The sequence below is a fragment of the Cydia pomonella genome, chromosome 6 (assembly GCF_033807575.1).
Source record: "Cydia pomonella isolate Wapato2018A chromosome 6, ilCydPomo1, whole genome shotgun sequence".
NCBI classification, from domain to species: Eukaryota; Metazoa; Arthropoda; class Insecta; order Lepidoptera; family Tortricidae; genus Cydia; species Cydia pomonella.
Genome location: NC_084708.1, coordinates 12,546,738 through 12,573,285, shown reverse-complemented (window position 1 = coordinate 12,573,285; position 26,548 = coordinate 12,546,738). Strand labels below are relative to the sequence as shown.

Sequence of the window (26,548 nt, the reverse complement as noted above, 5' to 3'; positions counted from 1 at the left end):
TACACCCACAGTTCATCCCTTGGTTAACAATCTACCATACTTTAAGCTCCAGTTTAGCTTATTGTGACGGAAGAGTAACTATGGAACCCTACACTGAGCGTGGCCCGACATGCTCTTGGCCGGTTTTATTATTTATTACCTATTATTTGAAAACAGGTTTTCTAGCAGTGATTCATCCGCTTCATTGAGTTTGTTTTTTTTCCGCCTAGTCAATAAAGATAACAAAGAAACAGGACTATGAGAAATAAATAGAGATTAAAGAAAAGACTTGTTGTTTTCGAGGCAGTTTCTATTGCTAATAAATCCATAGGTACAGTTAGTTGGTCAAACAGGCAGAATTAAAGATTATATATTATAATTTTTATTTTCGGTAGCTAGTTTGTACATAGGTAGTAAGTACCTACTTATTATAACTCGTTGTGACTACTTTTACAATTATACCTACTATATGATTCTAATGGAGTCTTATTAAAAGTTAAAACTTAGGCAGTTGTGAAAAATCCTCAATATTTCTAAAGTATATTAAATAGAGTATAAAACGTAATACAATATAATGTTTTTTTGATTTTATACTTTTGAATAATCTGTTTCAAAAACTGTCTATAATAAATAGGTACCTACTGAAACATTTGCAGAAAGTCACGTCACGTAACATTAACTTTGATTGTACGTAAATCATAATTTAGATAAATATCAACATAAATGTGGGTAACAACTACAGGTTTTTTTATTAAGGTACGTTGGGATACCAATCGTGCAATAAATTTATGATTTCAATGCAGTAACTATTTTATTTCAGCTCAACGTCAAAGATAGATTAATAATACCTAAAAAGGTCAGCGTTGGACGTAAAAATAAGACCGGAGTATGTAAGTACAGTCAGCATCAAAGTAACGGATCAAATAACGCTTCATAACCTACCATTCTGTAACAGCTTAACAAAAAGTGATGTCTTATAATATATAGAACAACAAAGACTGTAAAATATATATTTTTGAATGTGAATTTTAGAAATTTATGTATATTTGGAAAAGTTATCTGGGATGTCAGATACTTTTGGCGCGTTGTTTCATCAGCTACTATTGATGCTGACTGTACCAAATATATTAGATTAAGTACCTTCAGGAATTAAAATTCCTTTGTTTTTATTTACGGCTATTTTGATTTTCGGCTAAGGCGCAAGCGAGAATAGTTAAGTATTTTTATTTCTTTTACAAGCAATGATATTATATAACTACTACTATTATATAAGGAGCACAATAATACTTCCATATTTATTCACATACCTACGAAGAAATCTGTTATTTTTTACTAATTTTCGCATTCCATTCACCTTTGTTATACTCGTTGTTAAACATGAGCTTCTCTCTTTCTCTGTCGGTGAGCGGGAGTTCGTTAAAACGTGCACATCTCTTGCTTGCCCAGATGCGACTAAAGGCAACTTGTACAATTTGTCACAAGGTAAGCGATTCAATTTTGGAACGCCTAAAACCTATCTTGGGTTATAATAAATCATTGTTTACAATGTAGCAAAGTTTTCTTGTTTACATCTTCTGCTTATTTTGAGAACCAAGTAAATAAAATTGAAACCCAAGTGTAGGTAGCGAGTTGTTTCAAAAGAAGTCTTTTGCGAGGGTTTAAATAGATTAAAGGCCCGAAGCTTCCGAGAGGCAAACAGACTTTGATGCTGATTGTTAAGTACTTACATGTAAAATTTTAACAGTGAAGCCCCCTCCAGACTATGCACGTGAATCGCGGCGCGACTTCGCGGAGCGAACATACTCGTACCGCGACGTTGACGTAGACTGAGGTAGTGACAGTAGGCAAGATAGCTTATGTTATTGTTATATATCTTTAAATAGAGATATGAAAAGCGGAAAAATGGCCTAAACAGGTGTATGGCGAGCTTTAAAGAATGACTGAATGACCTTTTGTGATCTTATCCCAACATACCCTATGCAATTGAGTCGCCACCAAACAGGTACACTCGAAAGCGAATATATCAAGTACAAAAATTTCATACCATTGGTACTATTCATTTTTGACTACTTACATCTATTTGATACGGATATTCTATTTTAATCATGGCGGTTGTACCCACTACAAACGTAACTAGAGTTAGGCCAAGTTAAGTTGGCAGCGATTTTGATAGCGCAGATTGTGCAAGTGTTATTCTAAACGTGAAACTTCTAGGAAATTATGACGTATAACATTTGCACAGTCTGGGCTATCAAAATCGCGGCCAACTTAGCTTGGTTTAACTCTTAGCGATTCCAAAATATAGTTTCGAACTAATTATTACAATGGCTGTATTGATGTTTTTATAATTTTTATTATTATGTAACATCTACTGTTCACGACAAAATTGAAAATGTTTACAACTACGAATAGGAAATTATGTACAAATGTTTCTATAAAATGATTCGTCACATAAAGATAGGAGAGTTTCACTAGCACTTCATAAAAAAAAACTATTACTTAATTATTTATTAAAATAACTGGACACCGGTAGTAACGTTATTAATCGTATTCAGTCATCAATTTAAGAGCCCTAGGAACCCCTTAAATACAATGATTGCTTGCCTACTTACTAAATTGGTGCTTTATAATGGAATATAGTCAATTACATACTTATTTTACAAATAAAACAATGAACGCAAATCAGTCTATAAACTTATGATAAGCATGTTTATTTAAAAAAATGCGCATACTCGGTACAATCTAGCAATATTGGACCGGCCTCAAATCCATTTCACAGAGTGAATGTTCCCTTGTATTACTAAGACATTATTGCATATTTTATTTGTTTACTGGACTGAAGTTGCCCTATTAATATACTAATATTTATTTCCACCTTGGTTCCCGTATATACTACGTATACTACAAGCACTGACTAAATAGCGTATAGATAAAAACTTAAGTAAAGTCCCTCTTGCATGTCAGTTGTGTCACAGATCATGATGTGTACAGTTAACAGAAACGCTTCTACTTTTTTTACTTCTTATTATGTAACATAAGAGAGGGCTAACACGAAATTGTAGTTTTTATATTGAATTTTTACACGTTTTCATCAAAGGCAAATACCATGAAAAAATCATTCGGGGGGCAGACTCTAAGCAAAACCGTAAAAGTTTAAAGTTGGCTCAATATAAAAAAATCACAAAACATACCTAATTTTCGTTTATTTTCAATTGTATAGATATCGTTACCGTACTGTATACTATAACAGTATAATTTTAGTATACAATAGCTTCGCCTATATCCGAAGGATTTGACTAACAAAATTTTAAGCAAAAGCTACGCAATCGCCAAATCGTCCGCCGCAAGTTTCGCGCGGCGCGCCGTATCTTTTGTTCCTTTCTAGTTTCCTGGCTTTTACCCCTCATTTAATTAATTATAAGTATACATGATTAATTAAACTTCTTAGATAAGTGAACAATGTGTCTGGAACAGTAAGCCATCCATTATATTACAAATTCCAAATATTGAATTTATGTGTATACCTACGAGCATTTTACATACAAGAGGGGCTATATTTAACTTTTTTACATAAAGCTAGTATTAGTATTGCCAAAATAATTGTCGATGTTTTACACTATCATATTTAAAAACTCAAACTAAAAACGAACATTTTAACTACACACAATTATTTTCGCTGCCTTAAAATGTACTACTTAAATCTGTAAAAAAATACAACTTCAAAGTCACACGAGCCTGTCGCGAAACGCCACTCCACAAACAAAATTACGCTCTCATTTTAAAACAACATGCTAATATTAAGCAATTTAAGCATGCCAAGTTTTGTATGTAACACTTCTACTCGTTTTAATTTCATTGTGTTACAATTTGTAGCAACGAAAACTAGCACCAGACATAGATATTCTGTATGAAACCATTTTAAAATGAGAGTGTAATGGTTGATTGTATGGCGGATGCTAGGTTCGTGTGACTTTTAAGTAATTTTGAGTTTCTTCTATTGATGTGAATGATAAGCACAAACAATGTTTTATTAAATGAGTTTGTGAAGCATTCAATTAATAAATACGAGTAATTGTGACCCAAACACGCTGGCGAACCGATGAAAAAAAAATCGTGTCAAGAAACGCTTTCAAATTTTATTTACCTAATGCTAGAGTCAGACCTAGATAAATTGGCAGTGATTTTGATAGCTCAGCCTGTGCAGGTGTTAAGTAAACGTCATAATTTCATAGAGGTTTGGAGATTAAAATAACACTTGCAATGTCTGGGCTGTCAAAATCGCTGCCAACTTACCTATCTTAGTTTGACTCTAATCTCAAGACATTCCGGTCGCATATATTATTATTAGTGCGGGTGTACAGAAATTATCAAATAAACATCAAACAGATTTCATATTTGAGTATCCATTGGTACCCGGCTAACTATGGCTATTCGCTTACACAAAGTTTGATATAGGTAGGTACTAAAGTAAATCAAAAATTTATAAAAATTATGTTTTGTTCACCAGTGCCTGACCTGTCGCGAACAGTAGTACCTATCTATAGTATAACATGGCTTTGGAACTATACTTTACACAATAAAAAGACAGGTAATGGTAAAGTCTAATTGGAGGCAACAATAGGTCCCATTGTAAGTTTTAATGCAGAACTGGCTAGGTCCGTTTTCTTTAATAATTAGGTAACCTACTATCTACAATTTTGGCTGCAGTGTGTCGAGAAAGATAGGTAATTTTGGTAAGGTTCTAGGGTGTTCTATTTAAGTATAGGTACATTATAAACGTTAAAATCTTAATTTAATTAATTTTGAATGACAGGCAAATTTTACCCTGCTTTTATCAAGATGCATCCAAAATTTTTAAAATTGGTTCAATAATAGGATTGTTGAAGTTGGTGCTGTATAAACATTATAGGTAAAGGATTCCGCATTGTATGTATACCTACAGTAGTAAGGAGATGCTGGCTGGTCCTAGAGATTAGACAAGTGTAGGTTCTTGGCCAACTTTGTCTCTATCTCTATGACAACTTGCGTATTCGAAAATTAGTGTTCTATGTTAGTAGGTTAGTAGATAAGTCAGTTTCCCAAAATGGTATTTTTATATAGTTTATATTACAAGTCATTGATACAGTTACATCAGTCTATTGCGTGTAATTAATTCCTAGGTTGCAATAAGCATTATCTAGGATCCAAAATTGAGACTAAGTAGGCATCTATGTAGTAAAAGTAAGAAAAATCACCTAATTCAAAATAAATTTACATTTAAAATATAATACAATGAATTTTATACTTTAAATATTGTTCTAAGATGGTTGTGGTAATTTTCAAAAGTTTGTATTATCGTAACTAATTACCTATATCATTAATTATGCGTATATATATATGTTTGAAAGTTAAAAAGTAGATAAAAAAACTGAACAAATTGATTCAATAAAATTTTGTAAATTACCTATATTCAATTACAAAATAATAATAATTCGATGTTCAGTGTTCACTATTCACATTCAAGGTGAAAATGCTTGCATTATAATGCAATAAATTATTATAATTTAGATTATATCTGAACTGAGTATTGTCATAATTAAAGTTATTTGTAAGTTTTTTTTCTCACAATGAACCGATTAGATCACAAAAATCACAAAGATAATGAGCATGGTTTGATTGAAGGAAAATTTACTTTAGGTATTTATTTAGATACCGAGTGCGAAGTCTCAGAATATCATTTTAAATACTTATTTTACTTTGCGGTCAAAGGTAATGCACACCGAATATATTTTTAGGTTAAAAACATAATTCTTAAATATTGCTTGCCACTCCCAAAATAGGTTAAACCTGACTTCTTCTAGCTTTATTATTAGGTATATAAATAAAATCATTTCATAAAGTGATTTGTCATTTCATTTTTTCATTAGTTATGTAAGTAGGTAGGAGTTAGTGAATTTTACTGTATCGGTACTCGTTTTGCCTTATTTTTAATTTATTTACATCTTATGACTACTATATTTAATAAAATTAAAAGCTAAGCTTTCACTCAACTTATAGATAATATTCTGTAAAATGTCTTATTCTCTTAGCCTAATATAATTATTTTTAAAAGCAATAGGAAACAAAGAAATTAAGCGTATTTTTTACCTACTTGTGCTCGTTCTTATTTACAATTTAATGTAGATACGAGTGTAATTGATAAGTTCATGCTACAATCGACGAGGCTTAGGCAATGGCGGCCATAACGGAACTATACTCCAGTTAGGTATTTACACGATATCGCGTCATTCATTTATTACTAAGACGTGTTTTGGCATTATTTGACCCCCTCCCTATGTAAGAAAAAATAAGAATAGGGTGACCTTCCCCCAATATAACGTAAGGATCTAAAGGGAAGAAATAATACAAATTCGTTTGTCTTAGTGTTTATAAAAAAAAACCTTTTTGAAATATTGATTTGTTCCTACAACGGTGCCTTTTAAGCTAACTCTGTAGTCTTTACAATGTTTAATAGCATAGAGTATGGAAGTATTCTTTTAAACGTCATTGTTTCATAAAATTCTTAAAATATTTACATCTTTGTGTTCTTAAATACGTAAGAACTATGATAGCCCCCTCTCACCCCTTGTAAGAAAAAAGTCATGTCCGACCCCCCTGCCTTCCTAAATCGTCCTACGTTATAAATGAATGACGTCATAAAATGACAATTGTTTGCAGAAAACGAAACGGAACGCTAAGATAAACGTAAATAATGTAAGAAAATGATAGCGTTTCATTTTCTGCAAACGATTGTCATCTAGGCTAGGCCCTCTGGTGTGTAAAACACATAGTTTTTATAGACCAGCAGGAAATAGATTCCGCGTGCCCACCAGTGAATTATTGCAGCCTACAGGAAAGTGTCGTAAGGCAGCGACGGTACCTACTAAATAGGCTTTCTTCGTCTTTCTGTTTGCTCCTCTGAACCTATTGCATGATCAAATCGCAATAACTACTCGTTGTATAAATTGATTATTGTTTCAATAGTCACTCTTTGATTATTTCAATCATTTACTACTCAATCACACTAGGTTATGCAAATAAGCATAATATGATTGTTGTTTTGACTTAAATAAGCACCTATTGTCAACAAGGTTTTGTGTACATTTGGACAGTTTTAGCGACATAATAAATTGTGGAACATCAAACATTCTGTAAAAGATACGAATTAAACGGGATATTAGTCGGGAGTGTAGTTATAAGAGAGAGGACCGTTGCATCGTTTGGAGGAAGTTCAAACGTCGGGCCGCAAGAGGTGAAGGTCAACAGCGACGTCGCGGCGCTGCGTGCGTACGATCCGCGGCGCGTGCGGCGCGTTTGCAGCGTGCGCTGCGCCGAGCAACGCCGCGTCCTCCGCCAGCGAGTCGCCCGAGCCGTAGCCGCGCTCTTCTCCGCCCTCGCCCTCCGCCTCGCCCTCGCACCATGACGCCGACCCCGAGCTGCCGGAGGCCCCCGCCTCCGCTTCAGTCTCTACCTCTACTGAGCAGCTCGCGCATACTTCTGAAATTACACAGTATGCTTATTAGATTATATACAGTCATGAAACAATTGATTTATAAATAGGACTCGTACATGGGCGCCTTGCCAAATAAGTTTGCACCTATATCGGAAGCTCGGAAACTCGGAATGGAATGGCCTAATATATTTAATAACCCTGAATATTATGAAGTAACATCGGATTTAGGATGGAGAAATTTTATTATTACAAGATGGAATTCATAGAGAGAACTGTGTATGCAACGAAGCTTCGTTTGTGTTGTTCAGTTAAGCTACGTAGGAATTGAAATTGTATAATTTCAAAACGTCGAAAAACACCATGTCTAAACCAATACGTCGAAAAACGTATTCGTCCGTATTCGTCCTATAGATAGTATTTGACAGCCTAAGTTTTGATTAATTAATTGTTGATAGCCCGTTTGTCAGCTATTGGGACATTATCCAGCACTGAAACATGAATGTTACCTATCTAATAAGTAATTCAGTACTTTGTAAGTTACGACTTGTAATATCAATTGTATAAAATGTATAAATTTAGTAAAATGGGTATTATGGGTAGGTGTACATAAGCATAACTCAAAATCTTACGATAATTCAAAATTTAAAGGTACATCTAAAAATAGCGGCATGGTTCCATAGATGCTGGCATTATTTGCCCACTATATTGCAATAACAATGCCTTAATCGAGGAAGCTGCCGGCTCTAAGTTCACCGGCAGCGTCCACGTCAATAAAATTAGGTCTAATTTCAAAATCAATTAGAGACATTCGAGGCACAAAATTATAGCACTCAAACTGCTTGCACACAACTATTTGTTCCTGGTTTTGTATCTAAACTATAATTGTGCTATGTAAAATAAATAAAATTCTATCCTGGCAGTCGCCGGCCGCAAAAGAGGTACGTCCGTTACGCTGGTTTGTATTTAGAAATATTCAAAAGTTTTGGTTGTCGGTAGGATCGCCGTAAGGAAAAGAGGAAACATACACTATTGGTGATATTACACCCATGATTCACACATCTTGTTGTTCGACGTTTTAATATCTAACCGTGGGAATACTAAATAGGTACTTCAGTAACATACGTTAAATGTGGTATCTTCGAGGTTGCCAGTCAAATGAATTTAATTTGAATCGTATTCGAAATGCAAGTAATTGCCAACCTTTCCCTTTTTGGTGCATTCATGCGTATTGGTGACTGTTTCAATTGTGCCTTCTACCGGCAATCCTATGCAAATGCGTTTTGAATTTCTTTAATGTTTACATTTTAATAAGGAGACAGTAAACTATTTTAAACTGCGCAGAACTCCATAGCACCTGCACAGTTGCACACACATCTAAAGACGCAACGTATGCAAACCAAACAAAAGTCGGCAGGTACTTTTGCCATATTTGTATGTATATATTGTCGTCATCGTATATATTGTCTATAAGATTAGGTACTTTTGATGTGGGCATAGGTGCTTTTAAGAGGCGAGCAGTTTAAAAATGGTTTATCTCTACCAGATACACCCGTAGAGTGCAATTATTTTCGGAAGATAATTTGTTGGCAGATGGTTTTATATTACGTGTTTACTCTAATACCAATACTTACATCGCACTGTACCCCTAGTGTAAATTTGATCGACATCATAACGTGACGAACGCGTTTGCGTTAAGTCTCATTTTGTATAGGATTTTGAGTTTCCAAAACGTCCCGCTTGGCGCGCTCTTTCTAAATCCAATACAAAATGAGACTAAACGCAAACGCGTACGTCACGTTTCGAAATCGAATTTATTTACACTAGGGGTACTTATTGCTTAATAACTAATCCTTTCCTCATTCCGAGCAACTACTTATGTTGGAGATATTATCCCTTTACAATGTAATGCACCTCTATTTATTTAGGTATCATATGATAAGTCCCTCCTCCAAATCCTTTCGTTTAATACATTTAATTATTGTCATTGCTAAAAGCTTTTCTACTTAATTAAAACTTTACGAGTAAATTAACCGAAACCTAAGTTGACTTCTCAAAATAATTGCACCTACTGTACGAGTATTGTACTTACTGTTATTAAATAATGTAATTCAGTTAAAAATTCAATTTAAAGAATTTATCAAATTCATGCTTTAATTAGATACATAGGATACCCAATAATTCGCAATTAATGTGCATTAACTGGTCAGGACGAAATGAACCATCAGGGCATGAACGGGGGACAAAGTTTAGGGGAAACTTTCAATTATTTTAGAATGTATCGGAATGTATTTACCGTTATTTATCAAATTAATTATGTACTCATTTACGTTCTTTCGCTTTCCACCTGAATAAAAAACTTACGTACAAAGTTTTCTTGTTGAGACGAAAGCAGAGGACCCGTACGAAATCGCCTTTTCATACAAACTTTGTCCTCATTTTCCTCTCTGGATATTAACATGATTGAAAATATTAGGACACAATTTGTTGTACATCAACCACAGCTATGAAGTGTGATTTTTTTCGATTTTTTAATAATTAAGTATAAGAGTTGCGAGCATTTAAAAATTTGTATGAAATCTGTTTTTTGCTCCTAATTTTTACAAAAATCTAGCTTAAATCGATCAAACGTAACTATGGTTAATATACATCAAATTGTGTAAAAATATTTTTCATATGCCTTAGTAGTATTACTGTAATGCTGTGTAACTAAATAAAATAAAATAAATAAAAAGTAATAAAGTAAAATAAATAATGTCAATATTCAATTGTTCAGAGAGGAAAATGAGGACAACGTTTATATGGAGAAGCGGCCATCCCCTTTCCTCTTAATATGTTTCACATAATCTAGCTAGTCCAAAACAGTACACTCTGTACTTAAGAAGTCAAATGAGCTACTTGTCTTAAATATTAAAGTTAATTTCCCCTTCATGTTCTGTTCGTTTTCTCAACCTGTATGTATAGTAAACATCCCTAGCTATAATAGATGTGGCACCAACAATGAGACTTGAAACTAATTGCAGTAGATATCTTTCATTAAATACGGCGAAAATAATATGCGAATAGGACATTCAACTTTTAATGCAAAAAGCGGTAGAAATTTTACAGGTATGAGTATCAGGGAAATATCAAAAATACTCCAAATTTTCTTTTAAATGTCTCATGATTGGTGCCGTTGCCATATAAAAGGCACGGAAGAAATAATTTCTCAATATTATTCGCATTCGTGAATTTGCTTATGAGCAGAACTTCGTCGGCTCTACACACAATACCGTAAGTTTCAAGTACCTACGTCGATTAAGTACATTATACATGTTTATGCTTTACAGGTTTTCTAAGTTCTAAACTCTACAATACACAACATGCTGATTATGAAGGGTAATTGCGGGTGACAGGAAGATTAAACAATACAACAAATGTTACGATAATGAACCTCTGTGGCTCGACACCGAAGGTAAACATTAAACGAATAAAAAACTATAGTTTTATAATATTATGTTACCCCTTTTAAATAATTATTATAAAATACGTATATTATGTACGAGTATATGATAAAGTTGCCTGGTCTTACCTTTTGATACAATACAAAATTGCAATTAATTTTTAACTGATATAATATTTTTAACCGACTTCCAAAAAATATCTTCGAACTTGGTAATTAAATTAAGCGATTCCATTGTTGTTGTGTCTTCCGTATGATTTAGAGGAAGTCGATTAAGAATTGTGTTTAGTTTCTACAAATTATCAGGTAATATAGAAATGTAGGATGAAGAAATAAGAGACAATGGAACAGTATTACATAGGGAACTATAAAAGACAAAAGACATATTTTGTAAATAATAATGTAAAGTAATATACAACACCTTTATTAGGTACATTCAAGAGCGGGGAACTTGTGAGGGTACAAGGTACAGGGCACGGGGCAGAGGGACACTATCATACACATTCCACATCGAAAGGGAAAGGCTCAGGACTCACGCAGCCGGCGGTGGCCGAATACAATGGGGCTCTCCCAAGTTGTCGGTCAGAGAGAGGTCGATGACGAATAGTCTTCATAAGATGCTGCAATTTTGTAACATTCGCATATTTATACCTATGGCAACGATGTTTAATTGGTTAATAAGGAAATGATAAACTACAGCAAGTCTATAATAAAACGACTTGCGACAGATAGGCACCTATTTACTAAAATGTTGTGTAGTATTATTAAAAGCATGGCATGATACAAACTTATTACATACATTATGCCTATTACTGTATGTTAATACATAAAAGTACAAGCGAGTGCAGATAGGTGTCGTGTCCACGACTGACAGTGGATAATGTAATTAATGACACCACGTCAGCTGTATCTGATAAAGTGAGTCTTTGGTGGCATACGAACCGTTCGATAAATAAGTAATTCTCGTGTCAAATAGTGACCGTGCATGTATAAATAGGTTTTCGTTATTGTAACCTTCAGATACAGAAGTTAAGTGTAAAGCTCCGCTGGCGGAAACATACAGGAATTGGCAGATATGAAGTTTTATAGTAAGTGGTAAGACTTACCCGAGCTGTCGGTGACGAGTCGGGGTGGCGTGTCCTCGCGGTCCGTCGGCACTACGATAACTACCTCGTCATCTCGCGGAGATCCTCCATTACGATTTGAAGATGTCCTTGAAATGTAGATTATTGATTCCATATAATGAATAAAGGTTTATAAAAATGACTTAATAACTTCCCTGGCCAAAGTATCTCATTGAATACAAGGATTCCAGAGAAATAATACATTTTTCCAAACTATGTGCATAAAAAATGACGGTCAAGAAATAACTCTTAATTATCCTAATCATGTCAGGATAATAACGAGTTATTTACGATAGGCGAATTGTGATTGTAATAACAGGTTATGAATTTGATGGGACTTGTTATGTATATGATGTGTCAGTGTCAAAGTGGCCAACCAAGAACGCCACTTTTGATACTGACACATACTCGTATTATCCGTAACAAATCCAGATCAAATTCGTAACCTGTTATTACAATTAGAATGTCTCCAGAATGCGTAGATAGCGTTTCTGAATCGTTTTATTGGAGAGTACGGGATCAAAAATATTCGGGGGGCGTTATGTATGTTGCGGCAATCAGGAAATGCTCGTGGAAATAGCCAAGCGGATCGTTTCCGATATGGAGTAAGCAGATTGCTTTATGTCGATTCAGTAGCTCTCACAATTTTATTTCACCATATTATTATATATTTTCTCACGACAAAATCACTCGTAATAATAATTTAAAGGTAGTTCATTCATTATCTTATTATTTTGCATTGCGTGTAATTCTGCAATAATGCGTCTTCATGCATGAAATTTTCGTTTTATATTTTCTTAAAAAGTTTTCCTACTACTGACTCGCATGACTAATCCCAACATTTACTTGCCAATTTTGATACACTGTGGGAACACATGGCTTGCTACGGCGTAGCCCCCATGCTGTAGCGGTGAAAATGTTAACTTAACAACGATAAATACGTGCACCCTTACCTGACTATAACTTTTTTCCTCATGAATCTAGTTCCTAGATCAGAATAGCCCCTGTTCATGGGGCGCTTGTGCGGTACGGGCGCGGCTGCCGCGGGCGCCGGCTCGAAGGTACGCGATACGGGCGAATTGGGCTCCGAGCACTGCTTGTCGGACAGCGCGGGGCGCGTGCGCAGCGCCAGCGTACTCTCGCTCGCTCCGCCCTCCCCGCCGCCGGTTCCTGAACTACCTATTCTTCTCGAGGACCTTCTGTCCTCTTCATACAATTCTAACAAATGATCCAACTTACTTTCTATATCATCTACCTGAAATAAAATATTTATAAATACCGATTCAACTAATTAACATAATAACAATAAATTACAATTACTTACTTGTCTTTCAATTTTAACTACTCTGGAAGCTAGGCTGATTTTAGATGCGTAGACGTCTTTCGCTTTAGATCCTTGCTTGCCAAGTATTTGGTCTAATCTGAAGTTTATTAAAAGATAGTGTAAAATTATGTTACTTGTTCATTATTTATAAATTAGGTTAGTTATATATGCATGAAAGATGCGTTAAGAAACAGCTAAAAAGAACTACGAATCACAAGAATTTCTTATCTTAGTTGAGTGATTATCAAAATAACAATACAAAGTACTTAGTTATAGTACATATTATTACACAACGCCCTCAAAATGGGTATTAAATGGAAGGGTTCTGGTAAAAATAAGTAAAACCAACATGAAAACAAAAAAATAAGTAAAAAAAAAATAAATGTTTTTCCTTAAGAGAAATACAATAATGATGTAAGTAGATAACGTACTAAAAGCTAAAAAGTCATTAGTTCGGTCCTAGGTGCCAGTCATCACCTTATTCTTCTCATCAATGTACAGAATTAATCGGTCTAAGAATACTGATATTAAAATACTGATAATACTGCACTGATAGCTCATTAATATAGCATTGAAAGTTATGTAACGTCTCTTATTTTCCGAAGATAAAATATGGAGCGTTCTCTGAAGGAGTTTTACTAAAGGAATACATTTTCGCATTTTTAATTCATATAATTTTATAATAAGTTGATGATCACCCAATCAATCTAACAACGTACCTGCGTAACTACTTGACTGATTTGAAACATGAAACGTAGGTACTTATATATCTGAATTACCTGATGCCAACATGGAACAAACCAAAGTTGTTTTAGTCGCTTACGCAGATACCCTGTCGTTAAAAATACTAATAGCTTTTAGGTTATTTCACAGACGGCACGCATTATTTCTTAGTGATTCTATCATTTCGGAATTGAGGACTTTTCTATTGTAGGTACTTAATTAAAAATAAACATCCTACAGTTGTTGAAGGACTTGAATCGGGAGTGCGACCGAGGTTTTTATGCAGTACATTGCAGTTTTAGTATGAAACTAAAAATATGTGTATAATGCAACAATAAATTGTAATGCAGCCACGGCCTTACTTTACAAAAGTTTTGTATATGGCGCCATATGTTTGTATATGGCGTCAACCAATGGTTGTTTGTATGTCTGTCTGTCTGTCAGTCTGTCTGTGGCATAGTAGCTCTCCAACGGATTAAATTTTTAATTTAATAGTTATACTTAATCGTCTTTAGGAACATTCAATTCGCACGAAACGGTAGAATCACCCACTATTGACTGAAAAAAATGCATGTGAAATTATTCGATTACTCGTAATACCACGCATAACACCCGTAGGTGAAATTCGAAAACTCATTTGATAGTTCACTGAATTCTCGCGCAATAAATTCCAAAATAAAACTGATTTTCCAATGTCTCTTACGGTTTTTATACGTGGTGGGGCAATATAGTTAATAATCACTATTTGATGATCTCATTTATTTTTCTATAACTGAATTATGAATATATATAGGTGCATGAAATCCCCACATCACTAACACTACACGGAAATTTATCCTAAATAGCGAACCCTCCAAATAATTAAGATTAAGAAAGCACAGTTATTTGGCTCTTTCAGTCTCCAGTAACTGCGCTCTGGTGTTAAAGCAATTACATGCTTTTTGGGACAACAACTAAATAATTGATTTCCCTTTTAAAACTGATAATTCGCTGTTTTAGTTTTATTATTCTAGGCTGATCAGTGACCAATGATGGTCACTCAAGATCAATTAAATGTCAGTATCAGGTCAGATAACAAGTATTTAGTTGGTGAAGTTGAAGCCAAATAGCACACTGAAAGAGATTTATAGACATGATAATGTTAAAGAAAGTTAAAAATCATATATTTTTTCATGCATTAGTGTTGGTGCAAAGCATAACAGCGTACGTTTACAAATGCAGCCTCTATAAGAAGTTAATGCAGTGAGTTGGATGCTGTGCAAAGCAGTTTCTGCAGTCAATATTTTGAAGTAGGAAGATGGATTATAAACACCAAGCAATGAAAATGAAGCGCATGTAACCTCCTAGCTTCCCTAACTAAATTGCTAACGGTTGGGGAAATGGGACCGCTTAAAGAGGTAGATAATTATTTAGAAGTATATTTATATATATTAATTATTTAATATGTAATTTTTTACTTGCAGTATTCGGATCATGGATCATATTCCACTTAATAACGATACGATACTCAATCGCCACATTATTTATTACATAATGGCATCGAGTTGAGCACACGCTAAGCATATCATATATATTATATTCCTTAGTAAGTTAGTAAAACAAGTTTTAAGTATCAATAAAATATTAAAACAGGATAACCTGTTAATGTAAAATCGATTGGTCGTCGTTGGTAGGCTACTGTTCATTAGAAGATAATTAAGCTAATTACGCGCTGCTGTGGACGTCAGTTTGCCAAAGACACGAAAAGTTATGGTGTTTGCAGCCCAGCCAGGGATCGTAAAACTATTTATTATACTCGTACTATTTTATAGTCTTTTTACGGATTACATTTGCGATTAAATCTAAAAGTTAAGAAGTTTTGACGACCGGTCTGATCTAGTGGGTAGTGACCCTGCCTATGAAGCCGATGGTCCCGGGTTAAAATCCTAGGGCATTTATTTGTGTGATAAGCATGGATATTTATTCTCGAGTCAAAGATGTTTTCTATGTATTTCAGTATTTATATATCGTTGTCTAAGTACCTACAACATAAGCCGAGCGAGCTTACTGTAGGACATAGTCGATTTGTGTAATTATATATTTATTTATTTTTATTGAACTGCGTTTCCTTTAGCTATTAGTTAATTAGGAAAATTGCTTTTTATTTTTAGCTATTATTATATTTGGAACTTTTACTGCCTACTTACCTATACATTTATACGAGTAGTTGATCTACTAAATTGGTTATTAATTTGTTATATAAATAATTAACATTTAAAAATCAACCTACACACAGAAATACACATCTACCTACTCTAACTACTAATACTGTAAAGTATTTTTATTTAAATATTGAATATGTCAGTTTGCCAGTTACCAGTTAGTGCCACCATGCTGTAGTTAATGAATGCTCGAGAGATGAAAAAGTTGTTAATTAATATTTGCTTGTGGTTTTCTAAAATGTTATGGTGTAACATCGAATGATGTAACGGTGGCAATTGGCAATGACTGCAAATGAATTAAGCATTGACGTCGGTGGAGCGACGGGTGGCGGGGCAGCGGGCGCGCGTGAACTTGATACATGGCAGCAATGAGTGCAGCAGCTGCAACCCTACTCGTAGCAGAGCGCCCGCGGCCCCGCGGCGGCGGCGCCCGGCCCTCTCGCCTCACCTGTACTGCAGGTTCTTTGTGCGGTTTAGAAGGTCGGCGTGCCCTGAAGAGTACTGTTCTATCACATCTTTCACGTCGTACGGTTTCAACGCTTCTCTAAATCTCTTGCGAGCGACAAAATACTTGAGCTACACGGAAACAAAACATTTCGTTCTCTAAAATTGGAAGGTAACATACTATATCTGTATCACTGTATTTAGTATCTGTTATAATATAGGATGTAGGATACATAGAAACACGGACAGAGCTTATATAGAAATATGTGAGAAAGTCGTCTGTACTTAAAATGAATATGCAAATATCGCAATTCCTAGTTTCAGATAGATTTGAATATTCATTTGCCTCGATAATGCCAGATGTCACTAAAGTACGTGGAACCTACAAACTTTTATGACTGTGGAAGAAAAAGATATGATGAGTTGTAAAGTAAGTAAGTAGTCATGTCGTGTATTGTCAAATAAATGTTACTTTTCCCAGATATTACAATTGCGCAAAGATTAACTTTCTCCTGCATTTGTTTTTTTATTTAAAGGAAAATGTCTACTAATATGTCCAACATTATGGAATCCGTTCGAATTTTGGATTGATGTAACAAATATAAATGTAAACCTACTTAAGATTTTATTACATCTGCTTCTTCGTATAAAACTAGGTACCTACTTAACGGCACAATGAAGATGGTGTAGAATAATTTGCATAAAATATAGAAGATATGTTTGATAAAATGCTTTAATAAGGTACGTGTTTCGTATGTTTGTGCAATATTTGCATCTAAGTAAAGATTGTGAAAGTACCTATTAATCTACAGTTAGATTCCCACTATATCAAAGATGTTGATTGAACCAGGAAGTAAGTAGAATTGAAGCTCATGACTGGCTATGACTAGTCGCCATATATCACTAAACCAAAGAGCTCGGCGTTACACAGTGAAGTTGCGCCATGCGGTCATGGGTATTTACGTCCAGGTGATGAATACGTATATGTATAAGGACATTATTATGCACATACTATGCAAGAGCATTTGCACACATACTAGCTACAATAGGATTATTAGGTTATAGGCCAAATTCCACTACAAAAAATCACATTACAAGACAAATTAGGTACAGTCTAGACGAGAGGAAGATACAGAATGTAGGTATATAGTAGATAGTAAACGGTGAAGTGCAAGGCGTACGAGCGTACGCGTGAGCGGGCTACCTAGTCTGGACGTTTTTCACTCGGCCCAGCAGGTCCACGTGGCCCGCGGAATACTGTTCGATTACGTCCTTTACGTCGTACGGCTTTAGGGCTTCTTTAAACTTACGCCGTGCCACAAAATACTTCATCTGTCAGAATTTTACAACATACATATAAAGTAAGTATGAAATACCAAACACCACTGTAGCGATATACATCATAACATATCATTTTGACATGTGTATAACTACTTCGTCTATAGATTTTTCCTAACATCCTTAAGGTACTATGTAAATAGCGCTCAGTTTATTAAGTATGTAAGTATAGGTAACTACAATGTCCTTATGGGGAAAATAGGCGATAGGCTTGTCGTGGATAATTCGGCTTTCGGTCATTCGGTCTCTTTAGTTCATTCTATTTGTTTTTATTTTTATCTAAACATGTCTTCAACTCTATTTACTATGGTTATATAAATATTGATTATATATGGATACATTAATTATTTAAGTTTTTATACCCTGCTTCCAAATAAGACTATTTCACGACAAAAAAAAAACAAAAGAAAGAAACCAAACAGCAATATAATATGATAGTATAAATACGAGTAGTGTAGCTATAAGAAAAATGTATAGTTATTTGTTCACGACTTTTACTGCCAAAGCGGGAAACCGACAAATCCCGTGATGGAGGAGGATGGAAGTTTGATTGTTTGCGCTACCAAGACCGTGTGAACGAACAGCCTCATAATAAATGTATGTATGTGTGGGCCACTGAGCCTGGAGACGCTCCGTTCCCGAGTACTCATTATATTTTCCTCGTATTTGAGTGAATTGTATCTAATAGTTTGCCCAGTTTATCTCTCTATTGAACCGGATCGATATATTTGTTAATTTGAGGAGTGATAATAGAAGACGGTTTTCGCGGTAAGAGCGGGTGACGTCTTCGTTAACATTTCGTGCCCTCGAGGGGTGGCTCGGGATAATTTATCATCCAACATGGTAATTTAATTCACCCTCGAAAAAGGTTCGCCTCCGACAAATCCGAGCCACTGTGTACTAATTGTATGTTATGTGAGGTGATGTTTTTGTATTGGATTCTGAGAGATTTGTTTCGGTTTTTATCTTAATTAGTTTTTTGAAATCTTCTTAAGCATGACGTTGTTAACTGAGAGATAAATTAAATGAATTTTAAGAAATTATCATATCAAGTGAGTACCCAATTATCTGCATAATATAGACCCGTAAGTAGCTTAACTTGTTTGTTTTAGAGGTATGTTGTAAATACATAAAATACCAAGTATCTATTACTAATTGCATTTGTAAAATGTGTACCTAAAGTTATGTTAGTATGCGTATCAAATACGCGGCAGTAAATTTATTTCTACTAAAAAACGTATGTTACTTATTTAAGATTAGTAGATGCAAAAGATTATTATTGTTCTACAAAATACAGTTAAATACAAATGAAGTTAACATACCTTTCTTATGAATCGAATCGCCGACTTGTGGCGCGGCGTGAGGTTCACGCAGCGGGGCTCCTCGTCTTCGTCTGTACCAAAATAGTTAGTCTTCAGTCATGGGGCAGGAAGAGAACATTGTAATTAGAAATTGTTTGGACAGGTGTGCATTCTCACTGGATGAAGGTGCGGGCGATTTAGTTTCAACAGTTCAAGGACGCAAATTCTCATTTTTTTCACAGCTCGTGACATTGCTTACTTGTAACACATTGCTTGCTACTATGATGCTTTATATCCAATTATAGTTTCGAGTTATGCCTTAATTCATGTATATCAAAGTGCACAAACTTTTTAGTACTTCGCTGGAATCGTCACTTTTTTTACAAAAGCCGTGACGCATGTGACGAGCTGTAATAAAAAAGTCCATATAGCCTTCAGGGCTGTTTAACTGGCTCACGGTCAACACAAAATGCGTTACATTTTCACTGTTATTCCGTTTTGTTGCGTTGCGTCATGACGTAGTTAAAACTTAGATTAATTTCGTTGAAATTGATAAGATAAAGTATTGCTTAGGCATGAATAATTCAGTTTTCATCAATATTCTATTTACAAATGCGTATGTCCTGACTGACTCAAGACATTAGGATCTATCTATATTGTGTACAACAAATAAAAAGCAATTTTAGAAATTCCACCCCAAAGGGGGTTATAAAGGGGATTGAAAGTAGGAACTTGAAACTTAGTAAAAATATATTTTAGTAAAATACAAGATAACTGATTTCAGCGTTTTAGAAAATTCATCCCCCAAGTGGTGAAAAAGAGGTTGAAAGTTTGTACCTGGACTGATTTTTTTGTGAGTGAGGCACTTGAATATTCGTAGGAACCCATAATATTATAACACAAGTAATTTCAGTGTTCAAAAAAAAATTCCCCTAAGCGAGATAAAAGGGGTTTAAATTTTGTAACGGGAACGATTTGAGTACGTAAAGGACTTGAAATTCGTAGGAAGACACAATATTAGATAGCTAGAAAAGTAATTTCAGCGTTTTTGATAATTCATCCCCTAAGGTGTGAAAAAGGGGTTGAATGTTTGTACCGGGAACCGGGAACGAAATTGTTTGAGTAAAGACTTGAAAATTCGTAGGAAGGCACAATATTATAACACAAGTCATTTGAGCGGTTTTTACTTTTTTTACTTAAGGGAGTGGAAGTTTGTAACGGGAACGAATTGAATAACTGATTAATAGGGTTAAAAAGGGTTTGAAAGTTTGTGTTGGTAGCTAACATTTTTAGAGGGACTAAACTTCGGTGAAAATCACACCGTTATAAAACAATTAGGAGAAGATATTTTAATTAACTTTATTTTTAAAAAGTAGGGATTTTGAAAATTTACCTTCTAAGAATCTCCTTAGAAGATCAATTTTCAAAATCCCAAAAAAGGTATTGAAAGTTTGTATCGAAAAAAAGGGAATATATATGAGACCTTGTGACCCAAATGTCATGTGTTTTAACTGCACAAAGTTCATGTACGAGTAGAATTACAACAACCAATATAATAATCCAAACAAACGAAGTCGTGGTTAAAATCTAATATACAATAAGTGTCAATGTTCTTACATAAACTCAACCGATCATATTTTAGTGGTGCTCTAATGCTTGTATGATACAAATTGCACTAAAGCAATTCAAAAGTAATTTAAAGTCAGAAATTCGTTCATAGTTCATGAAACGCTAAATCATACTATGGTGAGACATTACGTTTACTTAGCTTTTACATTATTAATTTTAAATTTCCACTCCACCCCTCTCTTATTGCTCGGCTTTATGGATTATAAAGTTCAAAAAACCGAGAAAAATCTATTTTCACTACAACTTATATCCTTAAAGAAGAAAAATAATTGTACCGTCCGGTTGTTTTATCCCATAGTCCAGTATTTAGTCCATCGCTTTCGCAAGTTTCGCAGTTCATTTTAGATTCCGTCAACTCTCAATAGTCTTTACACCATGGCAGGTGCTACCTCTGCGTATGACTCGGGCAAGGGCAACATCGGCTCGGTGTATCCCTTACATTTCATTTAAGTGTCAAAAGGGCCTCTACGTGTTGGATTCGGCTCCGCGCACGCCTCCCTAATGTCCGGAACACCATTGTTTCGTTATGGGGACATAACATAGATGTTGGATACAATTAAAACAGTGGGGAAGGTAAATTTGTATGTCAATTTGACTGTCTATGGCATTGACGACTTCCATCGCCATGTACCATTGGCTTAGATCGGCTATCAAATTCCATAATAAAAAGAGTACACCATTATCAAGAGCGCCATATACATTTAAATAGTTGTTAACTTACCCATTTTATTATAATCAATTTAAATTTCGTTTCAATAAAATAAAATTATACAGTTATTTCAATCAATATAAAACAGAAAGTTGCATACAGGTTTTTTTAATCTATAGATATGTATATGCCTTGTGACTTGCGATAACCGTAATATCAAATCTTTGTAATTAAGAGTGAAGGAATCGCATGATTTTGTTTAGCATTTAGCGCGTGTCCAATAGATCACTGTCCTCGTAGATTCCTATTGGTGCTACGCGCACCCTTCGCGTAGCACCTGCTACGCCGAATGCTACAAACTGCGGTTCTGTAATGCCGGTGGATAAAAATAGGTATTTAATAACAAATGTACGTAAAATATAAGAATATTTCACAAAAACTATAGAAAATGAGAAATAAGCGGTTTTGACTTATTTATTTACATTGTGGTGGTCATTTCTATTATATAACTGTACCAAATTTTAGCTATCTACTTCAAACGGTCTCTGAGAAAAACGCATTCAACCCATTTGTAAGACCGAAGTGATCCGTGAACAAAGGTTTGTACGAAACACTAAAAATAGTTAATATTAATTAATCCTGTGTTTTGGGTATTTTGCTTGACCATTGTGCCATTAACATTATAGTAGAGAGTATATCTTAACAACAATTATTTATTATCTAATCGTAAAAACAAGTAACATAATTCGAATAATTTGGCGATTGCTTTGATGAAATATATTTTGTTATAATTAAGGTAATTTGAATTCAAAATAGCTGTCACCATTAAATACTATTATGTAAGTATACCTAATGTTTGGTATAAATATACCTAATAATAGTAATAATTAACTATACTATTTGCTGTCACAAAAACAAAGCCAGTTTAGTGCCTACGCTCCATAAACAAATAATACTTTGTGTGAAGGTGTGAAGATAATAGAATATTAGTGTAAAATCCCATTAAAACGGCGAATATAGGTTGTTATTCGTAATATTGAAAAGGTCAATCGGAACATCTAGCTTACAAAAACGATATTATTTCGTAGTAAGATTTAATAATATTAATATCATAAATATGCTTTAACCTACCATGCGGATAGGGAAAGCCACTTGGCTTGTATCTGGATTTCCAGCTTTTTTTACCGGATTATTAGAACTTTTGTCTATTGCATTTATCGTACGTTGACCGAACAAAAGATTACATTTCAATATAACTTTCACTGTACCTGTGATTTTACATTGTACAATACATGCACAATTATTACCAGTACATATAATACGAGTTTGTAGTCCGATAAGTTCGTATTTATGTAAATAATATGCGAGTGGTAAATTATAAAGATTATTATATCCGGATAGTACACCAAGCCAAGTTTATTTAGAAACGGCCTTGTAAACCTGTCTGATTTGCAAATGGGTTTTGTCTAGCAGGGCCTCATTAGTATCGACCTACCGGTAATGAGTCATTACCGGTAGGTCGATACTCATCATTATCATCAATATCATCATACGTCAACATCAATACACGAATATTACGCGAAATCGATGACTAGCAGCGCTGAACAACGAATCCGAGTAGAATTACCAGATACAATCTTCATAGTTAGGTACTGACAATGACAACATTTCTCAGTACCTCTCTATTATTCTGTATTTCAATAATTTTTTAAGTTTTATTTACTGCGTTTCATACACAGTTTCTTCAACCAAAGACCTTTAAATGTCAGAAATTTCCTGCCGTCTGGTAAACCTAGATAGTAGTTAGGGAGGCGAGGTAGCTAAATGGCGTAATTCAACGGCGCCGTCGAGACCTATCAAAATCGAAAGATAAAATAATTTCGAAAAGAAAAGCTCGTATGGTAAAAACCATTTTAGCGGTGGGTATGGCGTGTACGGTTTTTCAAAAATGTTAAAAAAAATCAGTTACTTGGGCATTCTCGAGCGCGTCAGATATTCATACTACGTATGCCCCAAGTGCCTCTGATAACAACGGTATACTAATCTGCCGGTTTGCGTGGTGGGGGTAGGAATATAAAGTAGTCAAAAATGCAAAAAAAAAAAATTTACTCGAGCGCGTCAGATTTTTGGAAGGGGTGTTTAGTAGGCCCCAAGGAAGCTCCGTTTAAAAAAACTGAAGATTTCGGCGTGACGATAAGTTACGATGAATTTTTGAAAATGCAAAAAAAAAAGTTTTTTTGAAATACTCGAGCGCGTCAGATTTTCATAGGGGAGGTTTATCTCGGTATCCTGAAAGCATATTTTCTTAATCTGACAAAAATGTTGGTGGGTTTTCTTAATCTGACCGAAAAAGGTTTTTTGGTTTCTTTTTTTCCTTTCTTTCTCCTTGATAAAACGGAGATTTTAAGAATGACAATAAAGCGATAGATGCAATCAACGTAAATGTAGATGAAATGTAGTACGAATTGTATTATTTATTGTATAAAAAAATGAAATGATATAAAAATTGTATTATAATTGTATTGTTATGTATGACCTTTACATTTTTGCTCATTCTTTCCTGCTGAGTGCCTGCAACATCCGTAACAATTATTTCTATTCAGTAATTTTGTTGAGAGAATATTATAGAAGTACAAAAATTTACCTGAATCAAGCGTCTCGTCATTGCTGTCCTCAGTGTCATTCTCGTTCAGTCTGTATTACATGTTTATGGCAAATTGCTCTTTTTTGCTTCAATTCTTCACTTCGTTTTGCTTACGGTACGTCCAAAAAACAATTTGAGGATCAACAGGCTATTGAATAATATACATACATGAAACTGTACATGTTAATAATACTTTTGTATACAGATACGCGTAACTTTTTCCGAGTCCACGAAAATTGTCGAGAAGCTTTAGAAAAAAAAAATTGAGATATAATAAAAGTCACATAATTTAATCATCGTTATTTCATATCAATTTTTTTAACACCCTCAGTTTTCGAGATATACTCAAAAAACCGGGAGTTTGAGTTTTTATGATGCTTCAAGTCAAAAAGTTTTAACTTTGGACAAAAAAGTAAAGAGACCTTTTTTGTGTAAAATAAAATTACCTTTTTTGTTTTTTTAAACTTTTTTTTGTAAAATGTATCGTTCGCGACTTATATGCCGCAACGCGTTTTTCGGAAGACGAAATGGCTCCTCCACACTTCCGGTCATGCGGAAACCGGCAGATTTTGTAGTTTTAGTAAGTTTTAGATTATATTCTTCAAAATAAAAAAATAAAAAATCGCGCTCGAGAATGCCGGATTAACGTTTTTTTTTACAAGTTCGCGACCCTATAACTCGGCGGCGTCAAGGAATTATCGTCAGATTAGTTAAATATAGTCTTAAAACACTAAAATCAACCCCCAATATCTTAATCTGACGCGCTCGAGTATTTCAGACTATCGATTTTTTTTACTAATCTGATCGTCTATCCTAGGCGCGCGTCACTACATATAGAGCTAAATACTTTACAAGGTTGTTCTATTAGGTCTAAGGTATCTCTCATATCTTAAACTGCCACGCTCGAGTATTACCGAAAATTCCCCTATTCGCCTCCCTTCCCATAGGGCGCATGGCGTGCGCGGCACCGGGCACCCGAGTACCACACGACAGTAATCGTACGTCAAACGTCTGTCATTTCATTACGCTGTCCGTCCATGAGACGCGTCATGCTTATCGAATTAGTCAATCACGATACAATGCTACACACTATATGTATCTATTGGTAGAAACATCTAGTCATACATGTGCAATTTAATTTATAACTATTAGATGATTTGATTGAAGGGAATATCAGTAGAGTTACATCTAAACCAAGCCAGTGTGATCTAGGGTTGCCAACTATTTTTTGGTGGAATATAGTATTTTCCAGAATAAGGCATTAAAAATATAGTACATTTCAAAAAAATATAGTACTTTTAGATAAAATGCTTAATATAATTGTAATATATGTTTAATCATACTTACTAGCACTCTGTTAAGATTAGTTATGGTAACGATTTTAGAGCAAAAATGTAAAATTGATAGATTTAGTCGTTGAAATTGTACTCCTTTTGTTACGCAATATCTAAATAACAAGTATTGGTTTCTATTAGCACGTCTTCTCATCTTGCCTTTAATAATGAGGTCGCAAGCGTGCGTCCCCGGTAATATGTGACGAGAAGGGACAGTTTTTAATAATTCATCAAAAAACTATGGTAGTAAATTATACAAAATTATGCATAAGAACAGTTTTAGCAAATGTTGTAGATTTGTTTATTTATTTAATCAGTTTACAATTGCACCTTAACAGCTAAAGCCACAGCGGCACAAATTGGGAGACAGTAATTGAGTACAAAAGTAAAGTAAGTAGATTGTTCAAGTATCAAAATTACGTTGAAATTAAGCCGATTTTCAGAGAAATTGTCACTTGTTTTGAAGTTAGTTCTGGAGAAAATTGATTACGTCTAACTTTCATTCAAATTTATAATAACAAAAAAGTAGTTTATTAAAGTTGAAGTACAGGATATGTGTAATACAAAATTACCATTTTTAGCAGTCCAAACTTTACGAAATTTACAAATAAGATCAACAAAATCAGTGCTTTACGCGCGTTTACCTAAACGTCCAGCAGAAAAACAATCATTACTAATTAAATGAGACTATTTAAAAAAAATTAAAGATAACAAGACGCGCTAATAGAAACCAGTACTTGTTATTTCTAATAGTTAACAGAAGTTGTACAATTTCATCGACTAAATCTATGAATTTGACATTGTTGCGACTAAAATCGATAACGGCCTCTTAACTATTCATTTTGTGTAGACCACTCTCTGTTATCAAAATCATCCTATTCCTAGACTCCAGCTAACTGATCAGTTAGTCATATATGTAAAACTGCTCACTCGTCATCTCATACGCCC

The 26,548-nt window shown here is 34.4% G+C and overlaps 1 protein-coding gene across 9 annotated transcripts in view; it reads right to left on the bottom strand.

The window, feature by feature from the left end:
* Positions 1–268: 268 nt before the first annotated feature.
* Positions 269–26,548, bottom strand: part of LOC133518986 (potassium voltage-gated channel subfamily KQT member 4) — a 109,818-nt gene continuing 83,538 nt past the window's right edge. For 4 of the 9 annotated variants that reach the window (XM_061852815.1, XM_061852814.1, XM_061852812.1 and 1 more), the window contains 6 exons: positions 19,366–19,436; positions 16,710–16,837; positions 13,338–13,434; positions 12,967–13,268; positions 11,996–12,102; positions 269–7,494 (listed from right to left, as the gene is read on the bottom strand). In XM_061852815.1, the coding sequence (XP_061708799.1) occupies positions 7,229–7,494; positions 11,996–12,102; positions 12,967–13,268; positions 13,338–13,434; positions 16,710–16,837; positions 19,366–19,436 (971 nt within the window). In that variant the 3' untranslated portion in view covers positions 269–7,228. Of the gene's footprint in view, positions 7,495–10,188; positions 11,541–11,995; positions 12,103–12,966; positions 13,269–13,337; positions 13,435–16,709; positions 16,838–17,909; positions 18,038–19,365; positions 19,437–26,548 lie in introns of those variants that run through there. The other 5 variants (XM_061852813.1, XM_061852816.1, XM_061852821.1 and 2 more) reach the window with 4 other exon arrangements.